Raw genomic sequence first — 13,037 nt, forward strand, 5'->3', positions numbered from 1 at the left:
AGGACAGAAAGATGCATATGGGTAAATCATCTAGGGTGCGCATCAGAGCAATAAAACAAAACCTTTCACTTATTTCAATTACTCTGGATTTTATCTCAGTTATATATAAGTCATTTAAGAGTTTGGGAGTTGTTTTTATGCATAATACTAACAACCAGCTTCTGTTCCATCCTCCTACAGAGCAGGATGAGCTGACGTGGGGGAAGGGGAGGACAGCATATTATGGGAATAACATTCTCTGCTAGCAGAGGCAAAAAATTGTGTATTGCAGTTGGATTTCCAGAATTTCAGATGCATTCTACTTCCCTTGCAATTGCTTTCTTTACTCAAGGAAGCAAAATTAAGCAGTATTACTACACAGCAAAGTCTGTTGTCTTTCCTTGGTATCTTAAGACGGTCAACAATCAAGTGTTAAGACACAGGCTTAAGGGGAGCAGCATGTCAGGAGTTCTCCACAACCATGAAACATTGTCATGCAAAGCTACTGCAAGGTCAGAGGGTTATGTATGTGTTTTTCCTACTGTTGTTCCAGGAAGCTGTGCTCTCCCCTGGTGAAAAAAAGATCTGGAAGCAAAGGGAGCTAAAGATTTATATTCCCCACTATGTCACTGCCCAACCTTCATTTAAAGGAATTGATTTTGAGCTTCAGTTTAACAGAAAAAAATGGAAACACATCAGAAACCCCAGCCATTGCCAAATCTGAACGTTTCTATCTAGGTAAATTATTAAAATAAAGATGGATGAAGTAGTTCAGAAATGTGTTTTGACCTGCAGTTTCTCGTGTTTGCTTTACATCAGATAACTCCCTATCACTCAGCATCGCTAGGTGATAAACTAAAATCTTTGTTTAGCCAGGGAACCCTGGGGGCACCAACCATGTCCTATAAATGCTGCTGTGTGATGAAATGCGGAGGCAAGAACAGATAAATTAGATACTGTTGACTGCAGTTGTGTGATGTTACTCTCTGTTGTATTGGGGATTTTAAGAAAACAGAGAACTCACAAGCAAAAGCTTGTTGAGTCTCTGAAGCTGCCACATGACGTGAACTCAGTTGTGACATGTGGAACTGTCACTGTTTCAGCCCCCTCAGTCAGTGTCATACATGTCCTCTGCAAGTACAGCGTCTGCTTGGTTAGATGATTACACCAGATTTGTGTTGCTCAAGAAGAAACAGAAGCTTAATGTCTTGAAGGTTCAGCTTAGCAGCACAGCCGGGCGATCTGCCCATTACAATTGCAAGCCTCTTTCACGCATGGCCGGTTCCTAAGTTCTGTGCAGCAAGACTCAGGAATGAAAAATGTCATCTGCAATTACGCATATTTTCATCATCTTCTATCATGCAAATCCCCTCACCCCAAGTATGCAGCAAATGTTTTGTTTGCATATGTGGGTCAGCCACAAATCTTCAGTGGCCTAACATAAACATTGGAAGCGTAGGCTGATAGATGCAGATTTAAACCCAGCATGAAGCATAACGCCACCACTGGCATTTTCCAAGCGGAGTCTGTTTACCAGCGAGGTTTTCTTCTGACTTCTATAAAGCATTGTTTTTTTTTTTTTTTATTGATTTGTGAAAGTACAGCTGACAGAAGGTACTCACCATCATTGCAAAAGGAACTATTACCTTCAGACATGGATGGATAGTTCTTAACGAGTAACTTGTTGATATTTTTTTTTCATAGTAGCTTGAGGAATGTCGGTTTTTTTGGTTTTTTTGTTTTTTTTGTTTTGTTTTTTTTCAAAATGGTACATTGAAGTATTTCTGCAAATAATTATTAGTTGCTGGCAGGAGGCCTGCTTTATATGCTATTTTAAAAAGATTGTATGTTCTTTTTGCAAATTACGGGCTACTTAATGTTTTCCTTGTCTTGGCTATCTTTAAAAATATACATATATAGAAAATAATACAATTATTGTCGTTATGATGCTAGATAAAAGCTTGAAATTTTGATCCAGATTCAGTAACCAAAAAGCTTACTAGAAGAAGTCAAATTATTACTTAAGAAAAATGTTACTTATTACAGTCATAAGCTTGATGTGTTTACATGTCTGACTCATGAATTCTGTACACCATGAGTTGGCAGTACGAGTTGCTTGGATCAGCACATTATCATGATGTGAAACCCATACCGTTCAGTTTACTGTCTGCGAAAGTGTAATTCTTAGATTTAGGTCTTCAGGGAGAATATTCCTGCAAATACACACAGAGTACCTGCTAGCACAGTTCGGGGAACGGGCCCGTCTCTGGAGTGATCCTCCAGTACATTACCATCAATGGTCTGCATCTCTGATACCGCGTTAGTACCAGGCTCATCCTTGGAGCTGACAGTTACCTATGCACATCGTGGGAAGGCATGTATTTGCACACACAAATGTCAGGCTAACGATGTCATGGTATAATGACACAGTAAGTTACAATTTAGGATGAATGACAGTGACGTTGTTGTTGGCCTAAGAGCTGAGTAAAATACTGTACAATGAACCAGTGTCCTTCCCTGTTCTCATAAAATTAAACAAGCACCTCTGTTATATTTGATATCCTGAATTTAACTGATAAAAGTACAGAGACATTAGAGTAGGAGTCAGATCAGGGCTCTTACAAGGCCAAAATAGGTTGGTTCCAAGGTTGGAACTGAAGTCTCTCTTGAAGGCATGTGATACTGTGCTGATAAATGGACATGTATACCAGTACTCTGCCAAATTCCTCCTGTGTAGGAGAGCACGCTTTGTTCCGTCCTGCCTACAAATACCATTGCCACTGTGACACTAGAAGATGATTCAGGAAAAAAAAAAATTGATATTTTTCCCAGCACAGTCTAACAGATGTACAGTTCTCCTAGACAGAATACACATTCTTGTTCACTTGTTACCACAAGACAGTTAACAATTTGATCTTAGCAACAGCTCCCTCTGAGCAAGGGTCTCAGGAAATAAGCTTGTCTTTAAGAGCACACAGTAACTTTAAATTTCCCCTCTCCTCACAGGGGACAGATGATTTAAAGTTTTGTATTTTTTTCTCTCCTGCTGCTAGATCCAGCTTGCAGTATTCAGCGCAATCCACTCTCCTTCCGCATTACCTTGCTACCTTATTACTGCTCAACCTATACTTTACTCCCCTGCCTTGCAGCACCTGAATACCATGTGCAGCCTGACTTCATGCTGCACGCTACAGACCATCTCTATTTATCTCAACATGAAATGAAGGTTTTATCCCTACAATACAGGGCAAACCAGGTATCTGATGGATTACAGCTTCTTTGGTAGAGAAACAACTAGTACATTATTAGCCTGTAAGAAATATGGATATATAATAATTATACATACAAATATTTCTCCTTTGCAATCATTTTGTTTGGTATTTCCCATGCTCCAAAGCCTCTTAATGCTTTGGCCCATCTTAACTATTTCCCTGGCTTTCCTTCACTGCTGCTGACATTGGTGAGTGTAAATCTCTAATACATGTTAAAAAATGTTAATCCAGGGGCCTGGCAGTAAAATAAGAGACAGTCAGAGTCAGGTCAACATTTTAAAGCATGCTCCAGTTGGCAGACACCAATGTCTGGCGGTGGTTGGTGAGACAACCAGGATGGGCCCTTCAGGGGTGGACGCAGAAAACGATGATCATCCTTGCCAAAGTTGCAGGGCTCTCTGGGCTCCTGCTGGCACAGGGAAACGCTTCCAGGTTTTTAATTAAGAATTGTCACAGCTGTAAAAATATGAGGCACATAATTTAATAGCAACCTGAGAGAAAGCAAGACCAAGCTACGTGACCTCAGCCTTCCTGGTCACTTCACACTGTAAGGCACAACACTAATTAATTAATTAGTTTATTTGTTGCCTGCGAGGGTAAATAGCAAAAGATAGGCGATGCACTGAAAAAATATGGGTAGTGTTAGGACTGCAGGTGAAGCTGTAGTTTGCTGTTGAGATAAGACAGTATCTTGGAGATTACACTTTCTTCTTTATAAACTGCTGCTGACTCGTGGACAGGGCCCACATGTAGGGAATCGCAGTTACTGGCACAGTGTGTCTCGTGTCTTAGCTTCTGTAAAATACCAGGGAGCACATGAGGTGAAAATGGGGTGTTAATCCAGGTGTTGCTAAAACCTGATCTAGCAGAGTAAAAGATACATTCATATCTCCTCCTGGTCTGAGGAGTTCCACAGTCAGGAGTTTATTCTTGACATGACCTTTTCATTTTAACTTGCAGCTAACCTTAAGTCCCAACTTTTTGCTGCATTTATTTAAACTTTCTTCTGACATCCTGTTTCAGCCCTGCTCCGTATCAGGAGCACGACTCTAGTGACAGCTCCTTCACACAGAATCCTGATTATTCCAGCTTTTTTTTGTTTCCTTTCTCAAATCTCGCATCCGAAGCCCGAATCCCTTGCAGGCTGCATTTCCCAGGGTGCAGCGCCATCGCCTGCCCACGCTGCCGCTGCTCCCTGCGCTTTCAATTTCCTATATCTCTGGTTTTGCTGTTCTTCAGACAATGGCCGGTTCACTCACATGTTGTCAACTTCATTGCCTCTTAAACAATACCGTGAGGGATTCGCGTAACTGCTGGTAAGATTCACAAGGGTGAGGAAACGCAAGAGCTGAGCTGCGGTGCTGGTTTGGGGCAGAGAAGTGGGGCTTTGTCTCGGAATAAACAGCACTGGGGCCCCTGCCTCACGAGAAAATCACCCCACTACGCAGTAAGGAATGGATTTAATTTCTCCGCGACATGGGCAAGGGTTTCGGTGCAAAGGCAGCGGCTGCCAGACGCAGCCAGACCCACGGGCCTGAGGCTGTGACCGCCGCGGCGGGAACGGCCGTCACCTACGAAGGTGATTTCCCGCCCGGCGCCGCCCGCTTCCAAGATGGCCGCCCCGCGCCTTTCCGAAATGGCCTCCCCGGAAGGGGCGGGCCGCCTTGCCCGCACTCAAAATGGCCGAGGCGGCCACAGTACGTCATTGCTGGCGGGGCGGAGCGAGCGGGGGGGCGGTTACCACCTCGCAGCGATTGGCCCCTCGCGCGCCCCGTCCGCAGCTCCGCTCTCATGGCAACGGGCGGGGAGCGGGGGCGGCGGCGGCGGCGGCGGGGCCGAGGCGGGACGGCGCGGGATGGAGCCGGCCGGGGCCCCGCCGCAGGGCTGCGCCCCGGCCCGGGAGGCGGAGGAGCCCCCTGGGTCCCCGGCCCTCCCCGCCGAGGAGCCACAGGGCAGCCAGCCCGCCGGAGTGCCCCCGGTGGAAGCGGCGCTGCCCGCCGCGGCCGGCCGGGAGCGGGGCCGCCGCGGTGTCGGCCCACAGGGCCCACCCGGGCGGGCGGCGCGGGGCAGGGGGCGGCGGGCCCCGGGCCGGCGCGGCGGGGAGGAGGGAGGCCGCGGTGCCCGGCGGCCCCGCGTCACGGTGGACAGCTCCAAGGCCAAGACCTCGCTGGAGGCGCTGAAGATCAGCCTGCGGCAGCTCCACTGGAGGGAGGTGAGCGCCCGCCCGGCCGGCGGGGCGGCCGGCAGCTCTCGGCCTCGCCTAGGGCTCTGCCCGGGGCTCTCTTTCTCTTTCCCTTCCCCGCCCGCCCCCGGCTCCAGCATGCCCCCCCCCAGCTCCGGCCCTTCCCTCCGCTCCCCGCGCTGCTCCGCCGGCGGGGCTGGGGAAACCTCCCCGCCGTTGCCTTGGGGTCTGCCTCTGGCAAGGTATTTCTCCCTCCGCCTTCTCCCCCCTGCTTCCCTCTGCCTCTGGCAAGGCATTTCTTCTCCCTCCACCTTCTCCCCCCTGCCTCTCTCAGCTAGCGCCGAAGCAGGCTCCTGGGCCGGGGTGGGGGTCATCCCGGCTGGTGTCATCTTGACGTTGGGGTTATTTCTAATTAGATGTCAAGTCTGGAGGCTGATCTGACTCATGATCAAGATTGCTGTTGCCAGTTATGCAAGCCGAAATAAGGGTAATCGGATATTCTACTTCAAAGCTTAAACTAATCACTGGAAAGGGCAAGAAACCTACTTTTACGTAGAAATGTTTGATGTGTTGTGTCGATTTGTGTTTCTTTCCTTTCACCCTTCCCTCATAGTATGGGTACGTGATGTAAGGCTCGTGACAGTGGACAAAAGGTATGACCTGAGAAATCAGCTGTCTGATCCAGTGGCGAAGCCTCTGCATCACAGATTATCTTGAAAGCGTGTCGGAGAGCATTGTGTATGAATGAAAGAACATTAAACCACCTAATACAGCATACATAACAGGCTTTAGCCTTTTTGATTATTATATATAGAGAAAGTATGACTTTTTCCCTGCAACTTGAGTTATATGTTTTCCTCTGTGCTGTGGGAAGATGTCCTGGTTTTGACTGGGATGGAGTTAGTTTTCTTCCCAGTAGCTGCAGTGTTTTGGATTTAGTATAGGATTTGGTAGGTGAAGAATGCTGATAATACACTGATGTTAACAGTTGTTAAGAAGGGATCAAGGAGTTTTTCAGCTTCCCAGGTTTCACTAATTGTGAGTGCAGGTAGCTGGGAGGGGTGTAGCCGGTACAGCTGACCCAAACTGGCCAAAGGAAGTATTCTGTACCGTAGAGGCCATGCTTGGTATATGAGGGGGGTTGGCTGAGGGGGCAGCTCTCTTGCTCTTTCTCTCAGGATTGTTCTGAGATCACTTTTGGTTCTGTTCCATGATTGCTGTGTGGGATGGCTGTGTTGGTTGTCAGGTGATGAGAAATTGTGTATCATTCATTTTGTATAGTCTGTTGTTATTGTTGTTGTTATATATATTATTACTGTTATAGCTTCCTTTGCTGTCCTAGTAAACTGTCTTTATCTCAACTCACAAATTTTCCTTTCTTTCTGAGTCTTTCCCTCCTACCCCTGGGGAGGGATAGAGGGAGTGAGTGGCTGTGTTGTGCTAGGTTGCCAGCTGAGGTTAAACCACAACAGAGGAGTTCAGTGTCCGCCTGTCTGTGCTGAGCTAGAGTCCTGAGAATATGGGAGCTGACACAAAACTGATGCTTTGCAACTCCTTTTTTTTTTTTTTTTTTTTTTAAATCCTGAAGAGATTTCTAATATTTATCTTATTATAGATGCTAAATTGTTCTCAAATTGTAAAGATTTTATTTCCATAGTAACTTTATAAATGGCTTTATAGGAGTTGAGATGCCTTGCAGGAGCTTTTTGAGGAACTCCTGTAAGAAAAAGGGTACTTGTAATCTCTTTGGAAGAAGGAAGCTGGAGGGGACGTGAAGCGGAAGGACAGAACCTGAGGATGAACTGTTTTGTTGTGTGCAGAGCTGGGGTGCAGCACTGTGATCTATGGCACCTGCTCCACTTTACAAAGGTGCTTTTGGGATGCCCACTCCCAAGATACTAACATTTCTGTGCACCTGATGCTTTTTTTTAACAAAATTTGTACGATTTGGAGTATATTCTGTATTGTTCCTAACCTCAGAGTTAAATGCTACAGTTTTATTTTCTGGAGGACTGAGTGGCAATAAATATTACTTGTGTTTATTCAGAATGTCCTAAGTGCCTAATATCACAAAGACATATATGCTTCTTGCCAGGAAGAATAATGCCTTCTCGTTCTCTTCCTTTGTAAAATTTTATTTCTAGATTTTTGTTATTTAAATCCAGCAGGAGAATTTCAAAATCGCGTTGCATAAAAGCTCCAGTTCTCAACTCCTGCTCTTACAGCAAAACAGTAACAAAATACCAGAGGTGTGAGATTAAAACATCTTACTCTTACTTCTTTTACCCCTCAGTGTGCTGTGGAGTGTCTGTCAGCAGCTGTGCTCTGTGTTTTACTCGGGGACATACCGAGCAAGGGGGACTTAATTTCTTCATTCTTACAACCAAGTTTTGTGTTCAGAGTGCCCGGTGCCATTCCAGTGAGTGCTTCTGAATGACTGATTTAAGTGACCCTCACAGATGATGTTGGTGATGAGCCATGCTCACTGGTTAATTTTGTCTGTTCTGTTTCCTGAGCTTTTACTGTTTTGCATAACTTGTGCCCTGGATTCTCTGCATTGATATTCTGGCCTACAACTTGACTTGTTTCGTATGGTCTTGTTCCTCTCTCTGCACTGCATTATCAGCATTCTCCTTCCTGCTGTGCATCCCCCAACAGCAGTCGCTTTTGGCTTTACTTCATCTTTCTTTGTTTGCTGTCTCTCTCAATTTCTGTTCTCCTCCATCCCTTAGTTCAGTCAATATTTTTCATTTAGTCTGTTGCTTTCCTTTCTGGCCACTTTGTACTCTTAATAAAGAAGAGACCAAATATGGCATTTTGTGCCATTTGGCTGTGCCATCTAGGTGGCTAGTAATTAACTCCTCGTAAGCAAGTCACTGTAATGTATTTCTGTAAATTTTTAAGCTTTTTATAATAAAAAGGTTAAAATGTATGAAAGTGACATTATCTTCTGTTAAGAAAGTAATTTCTCATATCAATGCATATGTGTCAAATCAGTTTTCTCTCTTCCCACCCTCCTGAAGGTGGAAAGAGTAGGGAAAGGGGAACCAATAGTAGCTATGACTCTTGACTGGTACTGTTTACTTTGGGAAAAATAAGAAGATGAAAGTCTTCTAGGGTGGGAGCAAGACAAACTGTTGACTTCAAGCTGGCAGACTTCAGTAGACACAGGGAATCAGCAGGCAAGATCTTGTATCCATTTGAAGAGAAATCCAAGGAAAATTATTTTATTCAAGTTGCATACAATTTTGAAAGCTCTCACTTTCAAATGTTTATAAAAATAGCACTGAAGGATTTGTTCAAACACCTATTATTATGCCCAGAGAGCCCAGGAAACAGTGCCGCTGTTACAGCAGGACCAGCCGAGGGAACACAGGTGGTGTTTTTTGCAGGATCCATAAAAAAAAATGAAGAAAGAAATATCTTGGAAGTAGTAATGAAATGCATATATTTAAATACTGATGTTTTAGGGGCTGGTATTCTACTGTTGTCCCTTGTATAACACTTCTCAAGGTGATTGCATCTTGGGTTTTGATTTAGTGTATTTGATCCTTCTCCGTCAGTACTACTTCTACATTTTTTTTCCCATTGCTGCTTTTGTTTTGTTCTCTGTGTTTTTCTTCTCTATGTTTGCTGCTGGATGTGTTGGCTTGAATATTTTGTTGGGCAGGAGACACTGTAGTAGGCTTTTAAAAGTAGACATCTTTTTATTCATAACTTTTCCTATCCAATGGATAGCATTATTAGTGTCATACAGGCTTTTGTTTTTGTTTGTTGGGGGTTTTTTTGTTTGTTTTAAGTTGTAAATTCCTGAATCTCCTTGCTGTAGGTACTCTGACTTGCTGTAAGAGCTTTGTTTCAGTAATAGACTATTACTGCAGTATTCTCCCTGATAATTTAGAATACTCTACACATGGCTAATATTGGTGAGCAGTTTATTCTATGGCATTGATACATGAGGAAGAGGTGAAGGAGTCAGAGAGAGCAATTTGACTGCTGAAATTCTGTTATCAGAAGCAAAAGACAGAAAAAAACCCTTTATTTTTTCAACTGTGGAAATTTTGAGTAAATTAAATTATCAACATGATAGCCCTGCCTGGGGTGATGCACAGGGGTGGACCTCTTAAAAAGCGTTGCAGAATTTTAATGTGCGTGCCAGTGAAGCAATTACTCTCATCACTAGATTGGACTATCTGATTTAGTGTGTCAGATTCTTTAAATGAACATGATATGCCAAATGAAATAATGGACACAAATTGAGCTTGCATCCTGAGTTTATTCATCACTTAATAAATTATTTCTTCGCCTAGCTTTCAATTACCAGGAAAATGGAAGAAGAAGATGTCGCAGGCATCAAATATCCCAGCATCAAGGGTTTCATTTGTCTCGCTGTTCAGTAGCTGTGTGGAGGTGTAGAAATAGTTTGAAACGTTACGCTGGGAAAAGCTGACTAGAAGACACGAGTCATTTACCTCATCATTAAACGTGATGGAACAGACTGATGTGACCCATGAGACAGTTTGAATTATTGTCTTCCAATCAAAAGGTAGAAATGACCTGTCAGACCAATTTGACTATGATTGATTGTTAATAGTGTCAAAGTTGTGAAAACAATTCTGTGCTCTTTGCAGCTTCTGCGTTTTTTTTTGTTCTGACAAATGCCCCTCAACTCTGAATAAAAAAGATTTAAAAAAAAATAAAAATATTTGAACAGTTAGTTCATTGCAACCTGACAGTTGTTTGCAGTGACTGTTGCAGTGGCTGATCCTAGGACCAGACTCACTTTTACTGCACGGGACGGGCATGCAGCGGCAAAGACGGCTCCAGTTACGCTCACAACCTCTGCCGCGGTGAGCACCCCAAGACCCAGGGTTGAGAGCACCGTGGCTTTGGTATCGGTTAGTGCAGACCTGGGGCTATGCCAGCTGAGAGCAGGTAGCTGTAGACAGAAGATTTTATGAGAACAGGGGAACTGCTTCAAGCATCCGTATTTCTTTTTGGCTAGTCCCCTGCACCAGGAGCTGGGGGGGTGGCAGAAGGCATATATAAATTAATCTACAGTAAGATTAATTTATATCTGCCTGGCTCTGCCAGAGGGAGCCAAATAATTGACTTTGTTCCTTCCCAAACACTAGTCTTGTGTAAAAGTATAGTGCAGACAATAAAGAATCCTTCCCAGCTCATTCAGCAGGCGAGTTTGATCCCGTTGTTGGATAAACCACATAATCTTGACTTGTCAGGAGAAGGGAAGTTGCTGTGCTATCTGAATTGCTGAAGCAGGGGTGCAATGCTTCCATTTTCCAGTTCAGAGCTGCTCACTCTCTCCATCTGTTGTGAAATGATTTCTGTGCAGTGTTTGTAAAGTGCTTTGATATCCTCTGTAGATGAAAGGTGTTATATAAATGCAAATTTCATTCCTTTCATTTCAATTTCATTTAATAAATAAATAAATTGTTCAGGTTTTAGTGGGAAGGGCGCTCTGAGACCTAATACTGCATCTGTATTCTGGATATACCTGTGGAGAGAGGTTAAGGCCACTGATTGTCTTTCAGAGCCCAACAGAATTAATTTTCACTTGTACAAAAACGGATTTTGCAGGCTGAATAATAATGAAATAAGTGAAGAATCCACTGGCTCTGTTAAGTTGGGTAGCTCATCCGTATGAGTAAGGAAAAGGAGAAAGGATGCATTGCTCAATTAGTATTTGAAATTAATTTTTCAAAGCTATGTACTGAGGAAACTGAAATTTTAATTAAAGTAGCAAATAAAGTAATTCGCTCAAAAGCCTTATGAGTTTCTTCTTTTCTGTCACATTAAAAAAAAATAAAATCCAGTGCTTAAAGAAATGTTTTAAAGCAATAAAAAATACATTTGGAGTAAAGAACAAGTAGTTTCTGCAAAATACTGTGGTTCTTTCAATAAGTAAATGGTACTGAAGTCACTGGGTGACGAGGGTGGTAGATATTTCATACAAGTGTGTCCTAAAAATGCTGTGGTCAGAAATATAGCATATTTATTTGAAAAAGATGTAATCTAATAATAGAAGAGATTCCTGTGAAAATATTCCATATGGTATTCAATTAATGGCATCTACGTGGAGTGGCGGATGAAATGGGTTTTTTGATTGATGAAAGAGACTATGTCTAAGAGAACACCTGTGGACAACGCGTACCTTTGTTACACAAAACTAATTATTGTTATTATAACATGGATTACAAATGTGTGATTTTTAACAGTATTTGTTTTGCTTTGGATTGTTGATACGGGTAATTCATGGGGCTTTAGTTCTTACTGGTAGTAGCTTTTTTTTTTTTTTTTTAAATACTTCACTATTATTAGAAACTGTTCGTATCAGTAATTGGCAGCACTGTTTCAGAGCTCTTCACAAGATTGATATTTTTGATAATAGAAAACAAACTATATAGTTTTTCAATTTGTGGTGAAATCTTGTGTGAATGGGAAAAGAAGCTCTTAAGTTGCTGGAATACTTAATATTGTTGAAATAATTGCTTTAGTCCTTAATAGTTGAAATATATATGCTCAACAAACAATTAATTAAATTATAAGCTTTTCTTTTAAATGCAGCCTATTAGTACCAGAAAGGAATTAATACTGCATAATTTTATATATAGAACTGAAAATGCATACATTAATAATATAATTATGTCAATTAGATATCTTGCTCTGAATATCCATTTTAAATTTATTGCAGCTTGGACACCAGTGCAGATCAGCTTGCTCAGTGTCCCCTGAAATGAAGTACTAGGGAGCAGAAATGGTTTGCGCTCGGGCGAGCCTGGCAGCACACGGAGATGCCGCATGGCTGGAGGTGAAGGGCCACCCTGGGTACCCTGGGATGCAGTCTGGGAAAGGGATTTGGGAACCGAGCTGCAGAGGGGGAGTGCAAATACAGGGCATGGGAGTCTTGGCATTAAATGCTGCTTTTCTTAAGAACAGGAGTTGGTTTAGTAACTGCCAGCAGTGACAATTCCTCCATGACCTCTGGTGCTCTCTTTCCTTGGCAGTGGCCATCACCCCTGGAATTGCGGTAGGGGAAGCACTGTCAGAGTTTGTTTTCTTCCCAGCTGTAGCACTTGCTATTGCTCTGCCTTCGTGTGCTGGAATTAACTGCTGCTTAATGAAGTTTTATTCCTCTTAATAGTATTTTAAATTACAAATGAGTCATGCCTTAATTGTGGTCGATAACAAGCTTGGAGTCTCTCAGTACAGATCATGCCTCTTGGTTATTTGTTTTTAGTTTCTAGAAACCTTCCACGGTTTGTTAACATCTTGAACGTTATAGAGTCTTGAACTGATGATCTTAATTTTGCAACCAAACTATAGAGCATGTTTTCTTTTGACAGTCAGAAGACTGTTCTTCAATGGTTTATACCTAATATGAACATTTAGAAAAGTAAGGAATGAATGGATATTGCCAGTTTGCTTCAAAACTTGTCTCCTGTCTCTCTTCCAGTTTCCTTTTGGCAGACGCTTGCCGTGTGATATCTATTGGCATGGGGTATCGTTTCATGATAACGATATATTCTCAGGTCAAGTCAACAAGTTTCCAGGTACCTTACTTCTGTTTCTCGTTTAAACAAATG

At 42.9% G+C, this 13,037-nt stretch overlaps 1 protein-coding gene across 2 annotated transcripts in view; it reads left to right on the plus strand.

The window, feature by feature from the left end:
* Positions 1-5,106: 5,106 nt before the first annotated feature.
* Positions 5,107-13,037, plus strand: part of TTLL11 (tubulin tyrosine ligase like 11) — a 50,790-nt gene continuing 42,859 nt past the window's right edge. The window contains exons 1-3 of one of the 2 annotated variants that reach the window (XM_086763782.1): positions 5,327-5,463; positions 5,850-5,920; positions 12,908-13,004. In XM_086763782.1, coding sequence (XP_086619908.1) covers positions 5,903-5,920; positions 12,908-13,004 — 115 coding nt within the window. In that variant the 5' untranslated portion in view covers positions 5,327-5,463; positions 5,850-5,902. Of the gene's footprint in view, positions 5,464-5,849; positions 5,921-12,907; positions 13,005-13,037 lie in introns of both variants that reach the window. The other variant, XM_086763781.1, reaches the window with a different exon arrangement.

Source organism: Chlamydotis macqueenii, chromosome 20 (genome assembly GCF_036417535.1).
Source record: "Chlamydotis macqueenii isolate bChlMac1 chromosome 20, bChlMac1.mat, whole genome shotgun sequence".
Lineage (NCBI taxonomy): Eukaryota > Metazoa > Chordata > Aves > Otidiformes > Otididae > Chlamydotis > Chlamydotis macqueenii.